The sequence below is a fragment of the Pseudophryne corroboree genome, chromosome 6, assembly GCF_028390025.1.
Source record: "Pseudophryne corroboree isolate aPseCor3 chromosome 6, aPseCor3.hap2, whole genome shotgun sequence".
Classification (NCBI taxonomy): domain Eukaryota; kingdom Metazoa; phylum Chordata; class Amphibia; order Anura; family Myobatrachidae; genus Pseudophryne; species Pseudophryne corroboree.
Genome location: NC_086449.1, coordinates 349,006,897 through 349,027,240, shown reverse-complemented (window position 1 = coordinate 349,027,240; position 20,344 = coordinate 349,006,897). Strand labels below are relative to the sequence as shown.

Sequence of the window (20,344 nt, the reverse complement as noted above, 5' to 3'; positions counted from 1 at the left end):
AGCTTACTTTAGGAGTCTGCAGTGCTGAGCTGACAGTGTCCAGCAGGTCCGTCATTATATAATATATACCTGTCCGGCTGCAGTAGTGATATATATATATATTTTTTATATCATTATCATCCAGTCTATATTAGCAGCAGACGCAGTACGGTAGTCCACGGCTGTAGCTACCTCTGTGTTGGCAGTCGCTCGTCCATCCATAATTGTATACCACCTACCTGTGGTGTTTTTTTTTTTTCTATCTTCTTGATACTACTAGTAGCTTACTTTAGGAGTCTGCAGTGCTGAGCTGACAGTGTCCAGCAGGTCCGTCATTATATAATATATACCTGTCCGGCTGCAGTAGTGATATATATATATTTTATATCTCATTATCATCCAGTCTATATTAGCAGCAGACGCAGTACGGTAGTCCACGGCTGTAGCTACCTCTGTGTCGGCAGTCGCTCGTCCATCCATAATTGTATACCACCTACCTGTGGTGTTTTTTTTTCTTTTTTCTATCTTCTTGATACTACTAGTAGCTTACTTTAGGAGTCTACAGTGCTGAGCTGACAGTGTCCAGCAGGTCCGTCATTATATAATATATACCTGTCCGGCTGCAGTAGTGATATATATATATTTTATATCTCATTATCATCCAGTCTATATTAGCAGCAGACGCAGTACGGTAGTCCACGGCTGTAGCTACCTCTGTGTCGGCAGTCGCTCGTCCATCCATAATTGTATACCACCTACCCGTGGTGTTTTTTTTTCTTTCTATCTTCTTGATACTAGTAGCTTACTTTAGGAGTCTGCAGTGCTGAGCTGACAGTGTCCAGCAGGTCCGTCATTATATAATATATACCTGTCCGGCTGCAGTAGATATATATATATTTTTAATATCATTATCATCCAGTCTATATTAGCACTGCAGCAGACGCAGTACGGTAGTCCACGGCTGTAGCTACCTCTGTGTCGGCAGTCGCTCGTCCATCCATAATTGTATACCACCTACCCGTGGTGTTTTTTTTTTCTATCTTCTTGATACTAGTAGCTTACTTTAGGAGTCTGCAGTGCTGAGCTGACAGTGTCCAGCAGGTCCGTCATTATATAATATATACCTGTCCGGCTGCAGTAGTGATATATATATATTTTTTATATCATTATCATCCAGTCTATATTAGCAGCAGACGCAGTACGGTAGTCCACGGCTGTAGCTACCTCTGTGTCGGCAGTCGCTCGTCCATCCATAATTGTATACCACCTACCCGTGGTGTGTTTTTTTTTCTTCTATCTTCTTGATACTAGTAGCTTACTTTAGGAGTCTGCAGTGCTGAGCTGAGAGTGTCCAGCAGGTCCGTCATTATATAATATATACCTGTCCGGCTGCAGTAGTGATATATATATATTTTATATCTCATTATCATCCAGTCTATATTAGCAGCAGACGCAGTACGGTAGTCCACGGCTGTAGCTACCTCTGTGTCGGCAGTCGCTCGTCCATCCATAATTGTATACCACCTACCCGTGGTGTTTTTTTTTTTTTTTCTATCTTCTTGATACTAGTAGCTTACTTTAGGAGTCTGCAGTGCTGAGCTGACAGTGTCCAGCAGGTCCGTCATTATATAATATATACCTGTCCGGCTGCAGTAGTGATATATATATATTTTTTATATCATTATCATCCAGTCTATATTAGCAGCAGACGCAGTACGGTAGTCCACGGCTGTAGCTACCTCTGTGTTGGCAGTCGCTCGTCCATCCATAATTGTATACCACCTACCTGTGGTGTTTTTTTTTTTCTATCTTCTTGATACTACTAGTAGCTTACTTTAGGAGTCTGCAGTGCTGAGCTGACAGTGTCCAGCAGGTCCGTCATTATATAATATATACCTGTCCGGCTGCAGTAGTGATATATATATATTTTATATCTCATTATCATCCAGTCTATATTAGCAGCAGACGCAGTACGGTAGTCCACGGCTGTAGCTACCTCTGTGTCGGCAGTCGCTCGTCCATCCATAATTGTATACCACCTACCCGTGGTGTTTTTTTCCTTTCTATCTTCTTGATACTAGTAGCTTACTTTAGGAGTCTGCAGTGCTGAGCTGACAGTGTCCAGCAGGTCCGTCATTATATAATATATACCTGTCCGGCTGCAGTAGTGATATATATATATATATTTTTTATATCATTATCATCCAGTCTATATTAGCAGCAGACGCAGTACGGTAGTCCACGGCTGTAGCTACCTCTGTGTCGGCAGTCGCTCGTCCATCCATAATTGTATACCACCTACCTGTGGTGTTTTTTTTTCTTTCTATCTTCTTGATACTAGTAGCTTACTTTAGGAGTCTGCAGTGCTGACAGTGTCCAGCAGGTCCGTCATTATATAATATATACCTGTCCGGCTGCAGTAGTGATATATATATATATTTTTTATATCATTATCATCCAGTCTATATTAGCAGCAGACGCAGTACGGTAGTCCACGGCTGTAGCTACCTCTGTGTCGGCAGTCGCTCGTCCATCCATAAGTATACTAGTATCCATCCATCTCCATTGTTTACCTGAGGTGCCTTTTAGTTGTGCCTATTAAAATATGGAGAACAAAAATGTTGAGGTTCCAAAAATAGGGAAAGATCAAGATCGACTTCCACCTCGTGCTGAAGCTGCTGCCACTAGTCATGGCCGAGACGATGAAATGCCAGCAACGTCGTCTGCCAAGGCCGATGCCCAATGTCATAGTACAGAGCATGTAAAATCCAAAACACCAAATATCAGTAAAAAAAGGACTCAAAAATCTAAAATAAAATTGTCAGAGGAGAAGCGTAAACTTGCCAATATGCCATTTACCACACGGAGTGGCAAGGAACGGCTGAGGCCCTGGCCTATGTTCATGGCTAGTGGTTCAGCTTCACATGAGGATGGAAGCACTCAGCCTCTCGCTAGAAAAATGAAAAGACTCAAGCTGGCAAAAGCACAGCAAAGAACTGTGCGTTCTTCGAAATCACAAATCCACAAGGAGAGTCCAATTGTGTCGTTTGCGATGCCTGACCTTCCCAACACTGGACGTGAAGAGCATGCGCCTTCCACCATTTGCACGCCCCCTGCAAGTGCTGGAAGGAGCACCCGCAGTCCAGTTCCTGATAGTCAGATTGAAGATGTCAGTGTTGAAGTACACCAGGATGAGGAGGATATGGGTGTTGCTGGCGCTGGGGAGGAAATTGACCAGGAGGATTCTGATGGTGAGGTGGTTTGTTTAAGTCAGGCACCCGGGGAGACACCTGTTGTCCGTGGGAGGAATAGGGCCATTGACATGCCTGGTGAAAATACCAAAAAAAATCAGCTCTTCGGTGTGGAAGTATTTCAACAGAAATGCGGACAACATTTGTCAAGCCGTGTATTGCCTTTGTCAAGCTGTAATAAGTAGGGGTAAGGACGTTAACCACCTCGGAACATCCTCCCTTATACGTCACCTGCAGCGCATTCATCATAAGTCAGTGACAAGTTCAAAAACTTTGGGCGACAGCGGAAGCAGTCCACTGACCAGTAAATCCCTTCCTCTTGTAACCAAGCTCACGCAAACCACCCCACCAACTCCCTCAATGTCAATTTCCTCCTTCCCCAGGAATGCCAATAGTTCTGCAGGCCATGTCACTGGCAATTCTGACGAGTCCTCTCCTGCCTGGGATTCCTCCGATGCATCCTTGCGTGTAACGCCTACTGCTGCTGGCGCTGCTGTTGTTGCTGCTGGGAGTCGATGGTCATCCCAGAGGGGAAGTCGTACTCGTAAGACCACTTTTACTACTTCCACCAAGCAATTGACTGTCCAACAGTCCTTTGCGAGGAAGATGAAATATCACAGCAGTCATCCTGCTGCAAAGCGGATAACTGAGGCCTTGGCATCCTGGGCGGTGAGAAACGTGGTTCCGGTATCCATCATTACTACAGAGCCAACTAGAGACTTGTTGGAGGTACTGTGTCCCCGGTACCAAATACCATCTAGGTTCCATTTCTCTAGGCAGGCGATACCGAAAATGTACACAGACCTCAGAAAAAGACTCACCAGTGTCCTAAAAAATGCAGTTGTACCCAATGTCCACTTAACCACGGACATGTGGACAAGTGGAGCAGGGCAGGCTCAGGACTATATGACTGTGACAGCCCACTGGGTAGATGTATGGACTTCCGCCGCAAGAACAGCAGCGGCGGCACCAGTAGCAGCATCTCGCAAACGCCAACTCTTTCCTAGGCAGGCTACGCTTTGTATCACCGCTTTCCAGAATACGCACACAGCTGACAACCTCTTACGGCAACTGAGGAAGATCATCGCAGAATGGCTTACCCCAATTGGACTCTCCTGTGGATTTGTGGCATCGGACAACGCCAGCAATATTGTGTGTGCATTAAATCTGGGCAAATTCCAGCACGTCTCATGTTTTGCACATACCTTGAATTTGGTGGTGCAGAATTATTTAAAAAACGAGAGGGGCGTGCAAGAGATGCTGTCGGTGGCCAGAAGAATTGCGGGACACTTTCGGCGTACAGGCACCACGTACAGAAGACTGGAGCACCACCAAAAACGCCTGAACCTGCCCTGCCATCATCTGAAGCAAGAAGTGGTAACGAGGTGGAATTCAACCCTCTATATGCTTCAGAGGTTGGAGGAGCAGCAAAAGGCCATTCAAGCCTATACAACTGAGCACGATATAGGAGGTGGAATGCACCTGTCTCAAGCGCAGTGGAGAATGATTTCAACGTTGTGCAAGGTTCTGCAACCTTTTGAACTTGCCACACGTGAAGTCAGTTCAGACACTGCCAGCCTGAGTCAGGTCATTCCCCTCATCAGGCTTTTGCAGAAGAAGCTGGAGACATTGAAGGAGGAGCTAACACAGAGCGATTCCGCTAGGCATGTGGGACTTGTGGATGGAGCCCTTAATTCGCTTAACAAGGATTCACGGGTGGTCAATCTGTTGAAATCAGAGCACTACATTTTGGCCACCGTGCTCGATCCTAAATTTAAAACCTACCTTGGATCTCTCTTTCCGGCAGACACAAGTCTGCTGGGGTTCAAAGAACTGCTGGTGACAAAATTGTCAAGTCAAGCGGAACGCGACCTGTCAACATCTCCTCCTTCACATTCTCCCGCAACTGGGGGTGCGAGGAAAAGGCTCAGAATTCCGAGCCCACCCGCTGGCGGTGATGCAGGGCAGTCTAGAGCGACTGCTGATGCTGACATCTGGTCCGGACTGAAGGACCTGACAACGATTACGGACATGTCGTCTACTGTCACTGCATATGATTCTCTCCCCATTGAAAGAATGGTGGAGGATTATATGAGTGACCGCATCCAAGTAGGCACGTCAGATAGTCCGTACTTATACTGGCAGGAAAAAGAGGCAATTTGGAGGCCCTTGCACAAACTGGCTTTATTCTACCTAAGTTGCCCTCCCACAAGTGTGTACTCCGAAAGAGTGTTTAGTGCCGCCGCTCACCTTGTCAGCAATCGGCGTACGAGGTTACATCCAGAAAATGTGGAGAAGATGATGTTCATTAAAATGAATTATAATCAATTCCTCCGTGGAGACATTGACCAGCAGCAATTGCCTCCACAAAGTACACAGGGAGCTGAGATGGTGGATTCCAGTGGGGACGAATTGATAATCTGTGAGGAGGGGGATGTACACGGTGATATATCGGAGGATGATGATGAGGTGGACATCTTGCCTCTGTAGAGCCAGTTTGTGCAAGGAGAGATTAATTGCTTCTTTTTTGGTGGGGGTCCAAACCAACCCGTCATTTCAGTCACAGTCGTGTGGCAGACCCTGTCACTGAAATGATGGGTTGGTTAAAGTGTGCATGTCCTGTTTATACAACATAAGGGTGGGTGGGAGGGCCCAAGGACAATTCCATCTTGCACCTCTTTTTTCTTTCATTTTTCTTTGCGTCATGTGCTGTTGGGGGGGTGTTTTTTGGAAGGGCCATCCTGCGTGACACTGCAGTGCCACTCCTAGATGGGCCAGGTGTTTGTGTCGGCCACTAGGGTCGCTTAGCTTACTCACACAGCTACCTCATTGCGCCTCTTTTTTTCTTTGCGTCATGTGCTGTTTGGGGAGTGTTTTTTGGAAGGGCCATCCTGCGTGACACTGCAGTGCCACTCCTAGATGGGCCAGGTGTTTGTGTCGGCCACTAGGGTCGCTTAGCTTACTCACACAGCTACCTCATTGCGCCTCTTTTTTTCTTTGCGTCATGTGCTGTTTGGGGAGTGTTTTTTGGAAGGGCCATCCTGCGTGACACTGCAGTGCCACTCCTAGATGGGCCAGGTGTTTGTGTCGGCCACTTGGGTCGCTTAGCTTAGCCATCCAGCGACCTCGGTGCAAATTTTAGGACTAAAAATAATATTGTGAGGTGTGAGGTGTTCAGAATAGACTGAAAATGAGTGGAAATTATGGTTATTGAGGTTAATAATACTTTGGGATCAAAATGACCCCCAAATTCTATGATTTAAGCTGTTTTTTAGGTTTTTTTGAAAAAAACACCCGAATCCAAAACACACCCGAATCCGACAAAAAAAATTCGGTGAGGTTTTGCCAAAACGCATTCGAACCCAAAACACGGCCGCGGAACCGAACCCAAAACCAAAACACAAAACCCGAAAAATTTCCGGTGCTCATCACTAGTGGATATATGGGAACATGAAGGTATGCATCCTTTATGTCCAGGGATACCATAAAATCCCCCCCTTCTAGGCTGGCGATGACCGCTCTGAGCGATTCCATCTTGAACTTGAACCTTTTCAAGTATAGGTTCAAGGATTTTAAACTTAAAATGGGTCTGACTGAACCGTCCGGTTTCAGGACGACAAACAGGGTTGAGTAATACCCACTCCTTGTTGAAGCAGGGGAACTTTTACCACCACCTGTTGAAGACACAATTTGTGAATTGCATTTAAAACTATCTCCCTTTCTGGGGGAGAAGCTGGTAGGGCCGATTTGAAAAACCGGCGAGGAGGCACCTCTTCGAATTCCAGCTTGTAACCCTGGGAAACAATTTCTATTGCCCAGGGATCCACCTGTGAGTGAACCCAGATGTGGCTGAAAAGTCGAAGAAGTGCCCCCACTGGGGCGGACTCCCTCAGCGGAGCCCCAGCGTCATGCGGTGGATTTTGTAGAGGCCAGGGAGGACTTCTCCTGGGAACTAGCTGTGGTTGGCAGCTTTTTCCATCTGCCCTTACTTCTGGCAAGAAAGGCCGATCCTCGTACTCTCTTGTTTCTATGTGACCGAAAGGACTGCATCTGATAAGGTGACGCTTTCGTAGGCTGTGAGGAAATATAAGGCAAAAAAAATTGATTTACCTGCCGTAGCTGTGGAAACCAGGTCCGAGAGACCTTCCCCAAACAATTCCTCACCCTTGTAAGGTAAAACCTCCATATGCCTCTTCGAGTCGGAATCACCCGTCCATTGTCGGGTCCATACGACTCGTCTAGCAGAAATCGCCATAGCGTTGACTCTAGAACCCAGTAGGCCAATGTCTCTTTGAGCATCTCTCATATATAAGACAGCATCTTTAATATGACCCAGGGTCAATAAAATGGTATCCTTATCCAGGGTATCAATTTCCGCCGATAAGGTATCTATCCACGCTGCTACAGCGCTACAAACCCAAGCCGACGCTATCGCCGGTCTGAGTAAGGTACCAGAATGTGTGTAAATGGACTTCAAGGTAGCCTCCTGCTTGCGATGAGCAGGATCTCTGAGGGTAGCCGTATCTTGGGATGGCAGCGCTACCTTTTTGGATAAGCGTGTCAACGCTTTGTCCACCCTTGGGAAGGATTCCCACCGTATCCTGTCCTTAGTCGGGAAAGGATGCGCCATAAGAATCCTTTTGGGAATCTGCAGTTTCTTGTCTGGAGATTCCCAAGCCTTTTCAAATAACTCGTTCAGCTCATGAGATGGGGGAAAGGTTACCGCAGGTTTCTTTTCCTTATACATGTGTACCCTCGTGTCAGGGACAGGGGGGTCCTCTGTGATATGCAGTACATCCTTTATTGCAATAATCATATATTGAATACTTTTAGCCAATTTGGGCTGTAACTTTGCATCATCGTAGTCGACACTGGAGTCAGAATCCGTGTCGGTATTAGTGTCTACTATATGGGATAGTGGGCGCTTTTGAGACCCCGAAGGTCCCAGCGACATAGGGGTAGGCAGGGCTTGACTCCCTGTACATTCCCTGGACTCAGCTTTGTCCAACCTTTTGTTCAATAAATCCACATTAGCACTTAAAACATTCCACATATCCAACCAGTCAGGTGTCGGTGTTGCCAACGGAGACACCACAGTCATTTGCTCCACCTCCTCCCTAGGAGAGCCTTCTACCTCAGACATGCCGACACACGCGTACCGACACACCACACACTCAGGATATCCTCTTATCTGAAGACAGTTCCCCCACAAGGCCCTTTGGAGAGACAGAGAGAGAGTATGCCAGCACACACCCAGCGCAATGACCCAGGAAGAAACACAATATGTTTACCCAGATAGCGCTGTTAACATTTATCTGCACCAAATTATGTGCCCCCCCCCTTCTTTAAAACCCTCTTTCACCGTGGTAAGCAGGGGAGAGTCCGGGGAGCTTCCTCTCAGCGGTGTGCTGTGGAGAAAATGGCGCTGGTGAGTGCTGAGGAACAAGCTCCGCCCCCTCAGCGGCGGGCTTCGGTCCCACTGAAAATATTCAAAAACTGGCGGGGGATCTGTTATATACAGTGCATAGCCTGTATATATTGTTTTTAGCCAGATTGGAGGTTCCTATTGCTGCCCAGGGCGCCCCCCCTGCGCCCTGCACCCTTACAGTGCCTGCCGTGTGTGTGTTGTGTGGGAGCAATGGCGCGCAGCGTTACCGCTGCGTGTTACCTCATTGAAGATCTGAAGTCTTCTGCCGCCTCTGAATTCTTTCTACACATACTCACCCGGCTTCTATCTTCCGACTCTGCGAGGAGGACGGCGGCGCGGCTCTGGGACGAACGGCGAGGGTGAGTCCTGCGTTCCGTTCCCTCTGGAGCTAATGGTGTCCAGTAGCCTAAGAAACAGAGGCTATCATTAAAGTAGGTCTGTTTCTCTCCCCTCAGTCCCTCGATGCAGGGAGTCTGTTGCCAGCAGGTTCCCTGAAAATAAAAAACCTAACAAAATTACTTTTTTTTCAGGAAACTCAGGAGAGCTCCCTGTAATGCACCCAGTCTCCTCTGGGCACAGTATTAAACTGAGGTCTGGAGGAGTGGCATAGAGGGAGGAGCCAGTGCACACCCATACCTAAAGTTCTTTTTTTAGTGCCCATGTCTCCTGCGGAGCCCGTCTATCCCCATGGTCCTTACGGAGTCCCCAGCATCCTCTAGGACGTAAGAGAAAAGGGGGAATCTGCTTTCCGCAATGTGTAAAAAGGGGGAATCTGCCTGCCGCAATGTGTAAAAAGGGGGAATCTGCCTGACGTAATGTGTAAAAAGGGGGAATCTGCCTGACGCAATGTGTAAAAAGGGGGAATCTGCCTGACGCAATGTGTAAAAAGGGTGAATCTGTCTGCCGTGATGTGTAACAAGGGCTCACTGTCTGCCGTAATGTGTAAAAAGGGGACGCTGTCTGCCGTTATGTGTAAAAAGGGCACGCTGTCTGCCGTTATGTGTAAAAAGTATACGCTGTCTGCCGCTATGTGTAACAAGGGCACGCTGTCTGCCGTTATGTGTAAAAAGGGGACGCTGTCTGCCGCAATGTGTAAAAAGGGGGAATCTGCCTGCCGTAATGTGTAAAAAGGGGGATGCTGTCTGCCGTAATGTGTAACAAGGGCACACTGTCTGCTGTAATGTGTAAAAAGGGGACGCTGTCTGCCGTTATGTGTAAAAAGTGTACGCTGTCTGCCGCTATGTGTAACAAGGGCACGCTGTCTGCCGTTATGTGTAAAAAGGGGACGCTGTCTGCCGTTATGTGTAAAAATGGCACGCTGTCTGCTGTTATGTGTAAAAAGTGTACGCTGTCTGCCGCTGTGTGTAACAAGGGCACGCTGTCTGCCGTTATGTGTAAAAAGGGGACGCTGTCTGCCGTTATGTGTAAAAAGTGCATGCTGTCTGCCGCTATGTGGAAAACTGGCACGCTGTCTGCCGTTATGTGTAAAAAGGGGGACGCTGTCTGCCGTAATGTGTAAAAAGGGGGCACTGTCTGTTGTAATGTGTAAAAAGAGGAATCTGTCTGCCATAAGGTGTAAAAGGGTCTCTACCTGGTGTAGTGGTGCTACTGTGCGCCCTAATTTGAATAATGGAGACTACTGTGCACCGTTTTATGAATTGGTATTATTTTGTGGCCACACCCCTTCCCCACAAAGCCACGCCACTATGTATTTTTGCGCGCGCCTACGGCGCGCACTGCCCCTGTTTTGCATGCAGGGGTGGGGCTCCGATGCCGTTTCTTGCACACAGTGCCAAAATGTCTAGTTACGGCACTGTTGCTAGGTATCCATTTATCTGGCCCTGAGCAGGTCCCCCTCACCAGATCCTCTCCAGGGGTGAGGGGGTGGACTTGGATGGGATGGGGGGCCCAAAGCATTTTGTCGCACCTGGACCCACCGCTCGCTAGTTCCGCCACTGGTCTGGCCTGACATGCGGGGTGGACTAGCCCTGTGCTGGGCGTCCCCCCGCATGTCTGAAGACTGATCGTAGATGTGCTAAATTTAGCACATCTACGATCAGGTCTGAATTAGGCCCAATGCTGCATGTGTCTGTAGACTTTGCCAATGCTCACCACAATTCAACAAGTTTAGCTTTAGTAAAACTATTTGGGTGCAGTGTGTACACACTTAGTTTTCTTCCGTTATTCATTTTTACTTAAATTCATATTTACAAATCCTAATTTCTGTGGGCGTGATACGTAATGCCGGCAATCGTACGACCAACCGCGGCATCCTGACTTTTAGACTGCTGACAGGGAATGGGATAAATAATTTACCCCTCCTCTGCCCCTACCCTAACCTACCTGGGGTGGCAACTAGGACTAAGATAGTGGGGGTAGCGGCTATGGCTAAGTCACAGGGGGTGGCAGCTAGGGCTAAGACTCAGGGCGTGGCGGCTACGGATAACTGCCCCTCTAGTGCCTAACTCCCTCCCCCCCCCCCCCCGGCCGGCCCTATCCCTCACCCCAATGTTTACCCTTGGGATGTCAGCAGGCGGTGTTCCGGCGTGACATGAACACCGGCATCCAGTACGCCGGAATGCTGACCCCATCCCATTTCTCCATATCAGCAAGTGATTCCTACTGTATAAGCCAGTAGTTCCCAACTTTAAAGCCCCCACACATGGTACAATGTGTCCCAAAATGACGCATTGTGAGCAACGGGACCTATGCCATGCTGCATTTGGCGGCATGGCATATTTCTCTACCTCCTCAGTTATTTCTGCATGTTCAAAAGATCTGAGGAGATAACTAATGATTTGTCATTTCAATCAGCTTAATTAAAATTGGTTAAAAAAATCGTACCGTGTGGGGGGCCTTTAGTTTCACTTATGTGGTGAGGGATGTGATTTGCTTCTGCTTGTGCTGTGTCATATTTTATGATGAGAAGCCACAAGCACTGGTTTTGCCTATTACAGTAACCATAAATAATTTGAACTGGTCCTGGACCACCAACCCAGGGCCCCCCAACAAATGCCCTGAGGCATCCCCAGGGTGCCACAGCACTCAGTTTGGAAACCACTGGTATAAACTTTTATTCCAGTTTTGATTTGTAAAGAATCTTTATATAATAGTTTGAAGTAGGTGAGGAAAAGCTACCTTGCATTTTCTGCCATCAACAGTCTCCTCATCAAATTCTTCTCCAACTGTGAATCGGATTTCTGTGGTTCTGACTGTGGTAGATGTCTTAATATAAAACTGCTCTTCATTTTGACGAATCTCAACGTGGGGTTTGGAAGCTGCAGCCACTGCTACCTTCCTAAGCATAATGTTAACACCTGTATAATTATACAAAAGTCATCATCCACATACACATTAAACATTTCTTACTGTAAAATAACAAAATTGTAAAAACAAAACAAAATGTAATTGTCCTATATAATTTCTATAATCACATTAAAAACAAAATAACTTCACAGCTGTCTGTGTTTCATACTTGCCATTCATTCCCCGCAGCTCATTAATGGTTTTAACACATTCTAATCTAAGGGGATTATTCTTCTAGTGAATCCAAACTTCCTGGCAAATTCTCAAGGTTTGTGCTCTGAAATATTTTTGGACTTGCCAAGAGTATTGTACTCTGTTTTTCAGAGTGACCACTTGCACAATAGGACTTCTTCTGCGTGTGATTCTTAGTTACAATAATACTGTATTCGGTAAAAAGAAGTTTTTGTTCAAAGCTTTTTCTTGGGTTAGTAGGCATACCAATCACAAGCTACATTCAAGAGGTTGTAGTTTTCGATTGGTCCTTTCATTCACACAGCCTCTACCATAAATTAAACATGATAAATATTACTGATTTGCAGTTTTAGTACCACAAAACTGGCAGAACCCAAGAAAAAAATGGCAGAATGTAGAAGCTCCTCAGTTTCCAAGTAGGCGGGAGGGGGAACATTAGGAAAATATTTTTCTTTTTATGTGGTAGAGCAGCTTTATGGTATGTAAATTTGTCTTTTCATTTCTGTGTAACAGTATTTTTGGAAACCATTTTGAAATGCAGATTATCAATAGATCATGCTGACATTTGCGGTAGTTAACTTTTTTATTTAATTTCTTTTTTGTTTATATCAGGTACATTTAATAGTATAAAAGTTAAATGTATCATTATTCAATAGTAATAAATGTTAGCACTTAGCTGTAAAAATATGCTTGTGCTTTTTGCTAAAAATATTAGTTTTCTTACTACAGATAAATGGTTGTCGATCTATTTTATGTTTTTCATACTTCATATTACAGCTGGCAGTAGGTGCACAAATCAAGAATAGCTAAGCAGCCGTATAAAGGAGCTGATGACCACAGCTAGATGCCACTGAACATTGCTTGCCAAACATGAAACCAGGACGACAAGTAGCAGGAGACAGGTGCTTAAATATTTACAGTAGTGTGGGACAATTTCTTTATAACTCTACTGATTTCCAATATCTGTTTGACTGGTTGTTTAAAACAACATCATTTGATGTAGCTCTTACATGACATGAAACAGCACATTGTAGCTACAATGCATTTTGCTCCTATGAAGCATGAATTTCTATCTATCTAGCTGTCTGTCTGTCTGTCTGTCTGTCTGTCTACATTCTGGATTAGCCGGCACTCAATCCTTCCCTTTTAGAAATACACCGGGTGCCTTCCTCTGTGAGTGACTACTGCATACAATATCATACAAATAGGTGGCATTAACGGGACTTGTTAAACATGAAAGGAAGACCAAAGAGCCTCCTTTCTGATCAACATTTCAGTTCTTTACAATTTTCTTCAAAAAGGTTGTAAAGAACTGAACCGTTGATCAGAAAGGAGGCTCCTTGGTCTTCATTTCATGTTTAACAAGTCCTGTGAGTGCCGCCTATTTGTATGATTATATATATATTTAAGCTTACTATACTATCCTTTTAATTTGGGACACCTATGAATTACACAGGTTCTGTGGCTGCTGACTTCAAGCCTGCATTTCAGGTGGCTTTATTCAGCCAGAGAACCTATATAATCCACCATGAGCAGACCAGATAGTGGTAGTTTTGATGAATGACACTCTGACTGATCATTCAGTGTTATACTGAGTAGAAATGTTGTTCATGTAGAAGATAAAACCTGTACAGTACATCTCCATTCTGCAGTCATCACCAGGATTCCTTCAGCCTACTACAAAGGCTTAGTCATTGTTAGAGGTCTCTTTTGTGCACTAAAAGTGGGACTTACAAGATCTATTCTGTCAATAGAACCATATTTTATTTCAATTACTGGAATTAGTTAGGAAATCCAGAATACGTCAAGATTCCTTACAATGTATGTATTGTTTTGCCTTTTATATGTTCGTTATGCTGGTATTTTGTACAATATGTCTGTCTATAGAATGTGTGACTGCATGTTCTGGATCTTCTCTGATATGTAACATGTATCTGTATACCTTGTTTTGCTCAATGTGAAAAATTGAAAATTTACATTACTTTATATGTTATTCTGCGCAAAATATCAATTGCTATGAGCATTGCCAAACTAAACATATATGACTCCAAAGTCTTCAAATTAACAAACTAAAAATAATTCCTTTTTTTGCACTGATAATTATAGCTTTTTCTACGGATGTCACAGATAAAATGGTAATTAGTTGATAAGACCCATTACTTTTACTCCTTGACTATTGAAATCTTCTAAGCTAAATTTGTTTCAAAGCCATATTTCCACATTGTCGCACGTATATATCTCTAAAATATTATAACATACATATCATCATTACTGCTTGCATATATTCCTACATATCTGCTTCTAATGTTTTCTTGCATTCATCTACATTCTCTCTCATCTGCTCTTATTTACTATATTCTCTCTCACCTGCTCTTCTTTACTATATGCTCTCTCACCTGTTCTTCTTTACTATATGCTCTCTCACCTGCTCTTCTTTACTGTATGCTCTCTCACCTGCTCTTCTTTACTATATGCTCTCTCACCTGTTCTTCTTTACTATATGCTCTTTCACCTGTTCTTCTTTACTGTATGCTCTCTCACCTGTTCTTCTCTACTATATGCTCTCTCACCTGTTCTTCTTTACTATATGCTCTCTCACCTGCTCTTCTTTACTATATGCTCTCTCACCTGTTCTTCTTTACTATATGCTCTCTCACCTGTTCTTCTTTACTATATGCTCTCTCACCTGTTCTTCTTTACTATATGCTCTCTCACCTGTTCTTCTGTACTATATGCTCTCTCACCTGTTCTTCTTTACTATATACTCTCACCTGCTCTTCTTTACTATATGCTCTCTCACCTGCTCTGATTAACTATATTCCCTATCACCTGTTCATCTTTACTATATGCTCTCTTACCTGCTTTTAAGTATATGCTCTCTCACCTGCTCTTCTTTACTATGGTGGTCATTCCGAGTTGTTCGCTCGCTAGCTGCTTTTAGCAGTATTGCACACGCTAAGCCGCCGCCCTCTGGGAGTGTATCTTAGTTTAGCAGAATAGCGAACAAAAGATTAGCAGAACTGCTACCAAATAATTTGCTGCAGTTTCTGAGTAGCTCCAGACCTACTCCTAGACTTCGATCACCTCAGTCCGTTTAGTTCCTGGTTTGACGTCACAAACACGCCCTGCGTTCGGCCAGCCACTCCCCTGTTTCCGCAGCCACTCCTGCGTTTTTTTCCAGGCACGCCTGCGTTTTTTAGCACACTCCCTGAAAACGGCCAGTTTCTGCCCAGAAACACCAACTTCCTGTCAATCACACTACGATCACACAATCGATGACAACACGTCGCTCGAGCTTGTGTAAATCTACAAAGTTTTGTGTGAAAGTACTTAGCGCATGCGCGCTGCGTACCATGCGCATGCGCATTTTTGCCGTTTTTTTACTTAATTGCTGCACTGCGAAAATCGGCAGCGAGCGATCAACTCGGAATGACCACCTATATGCTCTCTCACCTGTTCTTCTTTACTATATGCTCTCACCTGCTCTTCTTTACTATATGCTCTCTCACCTGTTCTTCTTTACTATATGCTCTTACCTGCTCTTCTCTACTATGTTTTCTCTCACCTGCTCTTCTTTACTATATGCTGTCTCACCTGCTCTTCTTTACTATATGCTCTCACCTGCTTTTCTTAACTATATGCTCTCTCACCTGCTCTTCTTTCTTCTATTCTCTCTCACCTGCTCTTCTATGCTCTCTCACCTGCTCTTCTTTACTATATGCTCTCTCACCTGCTCTTAACTATATGCTCTCTCACCTCCTCTTATATGCTCTCTCACCTGCTCTTAACTATCTTAGCTATATGCTCTCTCACCTGCTCTTCTTAACTATATTCCCTCTCACCTGCTCTTTTTAACTATATGTTCTCTCACCTGCTCTTAACTATATGCTTTCTCCCCTGCTCGTATTTGCTTTCTCACCTGCTCTTCTTTACTATATGCTTTCTCACCTGCTCTTCTTAACTATATTCCCTCTCACCTGCTCTTCTTAACTATATGTTCTCTCACCTGCTCTTAACTATATGCTCTCTCACCTGCTCTTATATGCTCTCTCACCTGCTCTTCTTAACTATATTCCCTCACCTGCTCTTCTTAACTATATGCTCTCTCACCTGCTCTTATATGCTCTCTCACATGCTCGTCTTTACTATATGCTCTCCCACCTGCTCTTCTTTGTTCTCTCACCTGCTCTTATTTTCTATATGCTCTCTCACCTGCTCTTCTATGTTCTCCCACCTGCTCTTATTTCCTATATGCTCTCCCACCTGCTCTTCTATGTTCTCTCACCTGCTCTTCTTTTCTATATGCTCTCCCACCTGCTCTTCTATGGTCTCTCAATTGCTCTTCTTTACTATATGCTCTCTCACTTGCTCTTCTTAACGATATGTTCTCTCACCTGCTCTTAACTATATGCTCTCTCACCTGCTCTTTTTTACTGTATGCTCTCTTACCTGCTCTTAACTATATTCTCTCTCACCTGCTCTTACTTACTATATGCTCTTTCACCTGCTCGTCTTCACTATATTTCCTCTCACCTGCTCTTCTTTCTTCTATGCTCTCTCCCCTGCTCTTCTTTACTATATGCTCCCTCACTTGCTCTTCTTTACTATATGCTCCCTCACCTGCTCTTCTTTCTTATATGCTCTCTCACCTGCTCTTCTTTACTATATGCTCCCTCACATGCTCTTCTTTCTTATATGCTCTCTCACCTGCTCTACTTTACTATATGCTCCCTCACCTGCTCTTCTTTCTTATATGCTCTCTCACCTGTTCTTCTTTACTATATGCTCCCTCACCTGGTCTTCTTTACTATATGCTCCCTCACCTGCTCTTCTTTCTTATATGCTCTCTCACCTGCTCTTCTTTACTAAATGCTCTCTCACCTGCTCTTCTTTACTATATGCTCTCTCACCTGCTCTTCTCTACTTGCTCCCACCTGCTCTTCTCTACTATATGCTCTCACCTGCTCTTCTTTCCTATATGCTCCCTCACCTGCTCTTAACTATATGCTCTCTCACCTGCTCTTCTTTACTATATGCTCTCTCACCTACTCCCTCGCCTGCTCTTAACTACATGATCTCTTACCTGCTCTTAACTATATGCTCTCTCACCTGCTCTTATATGCTCTCTCACCTGCTCTTCTTTACTATATGCTCTCTCACCTACTCTTAACTATATGCTCTATCACCTGCTCTTATATGCTCTCTCACCTGCTCTTCTTTACTATATGCTCTCTCACCTACTCTTCTTTGTTCTCTCACCTGCTCTTATTTTTTATATGCTCTCTCACCTGCTCTTCTATGTTCTCCCACCTGCTCTTATTTCCTATATGCTCTCCCACCTGCTCTTCTATGTTCTCTCACCTGCTCTTCTTTTCTATATGCTCTCCCACCTGCTCTTCTATGGTCTCTCAATTGCTCTTCTTTACTATATGCTCTCTCACTTGCTCTTCTTAACGATATGTTCTCTCACCTGCTCTTAACTATATGCTCTCTCACCTTCTCCTAACTATATGCTCTCTCGTCAGCTCTTCTTAATTATATTCCCTCTTACCTGCTCTTCTTAACTATATGCTCTCACCTGCTCTTATATGCTCTCTCACCTGCTTGTCTTTACTATATTCTTTCTCACCTGTTCTTCTTAACTATATTCTCTCACCTGCTCTTATTTACTATATTCTCTCTCACCTGTTCTTCTTAACTATATTCTCTCACCTGCTCTTATTTACTATATGCTCTCTCACCTGCTCTCCTTAACTATATTCTCTCTCGTCTGCTCTTCTTAACCATATGCTCTCACCTGCTCTTATGTACTATGTGCTCTCTCACCTGCTCTTCTTAACCATATGCTCTCACCTGCTCTTATTTACTATATACTCTCTCACCTGCTCTTCATTTGCTGACTCCCCTGCTCTTCTTAACCATATGCCCTTACCAGCTCTTCTTTACTAAATGCTCTCTCACCTGCTCTTTTTAACTATATACTCTCTCACCTTCTCTTCTTAACTATATTCTCTCACCTGCTCTTCTTAAGCATATGCTCTCACCTGCTCTTCTTTACTATATGTTCTCTCATCTGCTCTTCTTAACTATATGCTCTCTCACCTGCTCTTCTTTAATATATGCTCTCTCACCTGCTCTTCTTAACCATATGCTCTCTTACCTGTGGATATTCCATTCTAAACACAAATAATTTATCTCAATACTCTTCAATATGTAAAGTAAATACAGTTGCTCCTCCTCTCTCCGCCTAAGAGACAAGTATTTCTATAGAATATGGGGAAGTGTAATATTAATGAAAAGTTTAAAACCACCACACACTTCATGTAAAATAAATAGAAAACACACAAAAATCCTGTGTATTTATTATGTAAAAAAAGTGTACAGATGGCAAACTCAATATATAAGTTGCATACGGACAGTAAAATAAATGCGATATATTTAGCCCCATCTATAGTATAAAGCACTATGCAAATCACCCAAAAAATACAACTAGTGGCATACTGTGTGTGTGATATATATATATATATATATATATATATATTAAAAATCTGCTTGTGTATGTGTATAGAGGAAGCTCAAATATACGCATGGTAATAGTAAAGAACTACTAAAAATAAAGCTTGAATTACTTACAGCACTTACAATGTAAAATATCTGTGGTTGATTATAGTATTCTTTTAGGACTGTACAGTACATGGGTGGCAGAATAGAGAGATCAGTGCTGAAGCCCTTACGGCGGTTTCTTAGTTCCCTGTGTTTAATGAACAAGTGATAGTTTTACATAGGAAAAAGGCAAGGACTTCTACCAAGATATATAATATCCTAGACATACAGTAAAATTATTTAAACAAGGATGTTGATGTGCTGTATAATTGCTTGCCAGCCTTACCAAGAGCTTTCAGAAGTTCATCAAAATTCTCACTGCTTTTCATTTTCCATATTCCTGCGAAATCCGGCATGATGTATATGTTAATTCCACGGAAGCCGTTGGCGGTGAGCAGGACAGAAATAAAGGGACTCAGGAAGGACGCTCTGATTCCAGCCAGACGTCTAAATGAGTCCTGTCTTATTCTCTTATGTGTGTCATCTTGATGGATGAGAGAGGGGGTGCCCCTCCTTCTGCCCTCTTCTCTGCCCCCCTCTGCAATGTCAGATTTTCAATTGGAACATAAGCACCTTACCAGGACATACGCATGGTATGCAAATAATGTATAACATTCCCTCTCAACTGCATCTTTATCATTAAGATCTTATGGAGAAAACTACGAGAGGGCTTTTTTCTAATTATAAAAAGTACCTATTTCCTTTTTAAAGCTATAGCTTTCTGCAATAAGCACATATACTTATAATACTGTTCCTCATTGTTCCTTATTAATCTACTATATATACATACTTAGCTCACACTTGTGTGTAATATATATATATATATATATATATATATATATATATATATTATATCCGCTCCATATTATGTGAGTTTTACTACTTCTATAGTTGATAATTTGTGTCTTCTAGTAATATGTGTCCAATGTTGGGGTGCTTGTGGCATAGTCCTCATACCCTTCTCACTTACTATATGACATGCTGACAGGCATGCACAGGTGTAATGTTTTCATTAGCAACTATGAGCAAAGGGATTTGCCCATGTACCCTCAGGCTGTGTAACAGTTAATGCGTGTCACAGCTGTAGTTTGGGTTTGATACACTGTCGCAGCTGGTAGATGGGTGTAGGACACTTGGGATATTGATGCAGACATTAAGGTGTCATAAATCCAAAAGCCTTCTGGCTATCATGACATGCACTGCTATAAATCTGCATAATATGATACTCCCATTATTATTTGTATGTGCGGTTTTCACCCCGGAATCAGAGCTGCCTGCTGAGAGTGGCATCAACAGTGGGTTTAGGGGTCACACTCCAAAAAGAAAAAAACGACCTAAAAAAGGAGAATGCTTGTTGTGTCTTCATTAACTCTTTAGTACTTGCAGCTTACTTTCTATCTTCTGACCAATGGTGACTGAGCCACACTTACCAGCTGTGATGTAATAAATTACATATCACTAAAGGCTAAGAGAGTCACTAATGGTGTTATTGTCAGGAAGACTGAGTATATGACATGGGAACACTTTGCAGTGTAACATTATCATTTTTTATTGTACTGTATATGTGGCTTTATTGCATAATCAA

The 20,344-nt window shown here is 43.7% G+C and overlaps 1 protein-coding gene across 1 annotated transcript in view; it reads right to left on the bottom strand.

Annotated features, from left to right (window-relative positions):
* CRABP1 (cellular retinoic acid binding protein 1) overlaps positions 1–19,271 on the bottom strand; it is a 179,383-nt gene extending 160,112 nt beyond the window's left edge. Inside the window, exons 1-2 of the mRNA XM_063930433.1 lie at positions 19,046–19,271; positions 11,797–11,975 (exon numbers count right to left, since the gene is read on the bottom strand). Of these exons, the coding sequence (XP_063786503.1) occupies positions 11,797–11,975; positions 19,046–19,115 (249 nt within the window). The 5' untranslated portion in view covers positions 19,116–19,271. The remainder of the gene's footprint in view (positions 1–11,796; positions 11,976–19,045) is intronic.
* Positions 19,272–20,344: the final 1,073 nt, after the last annotated feature.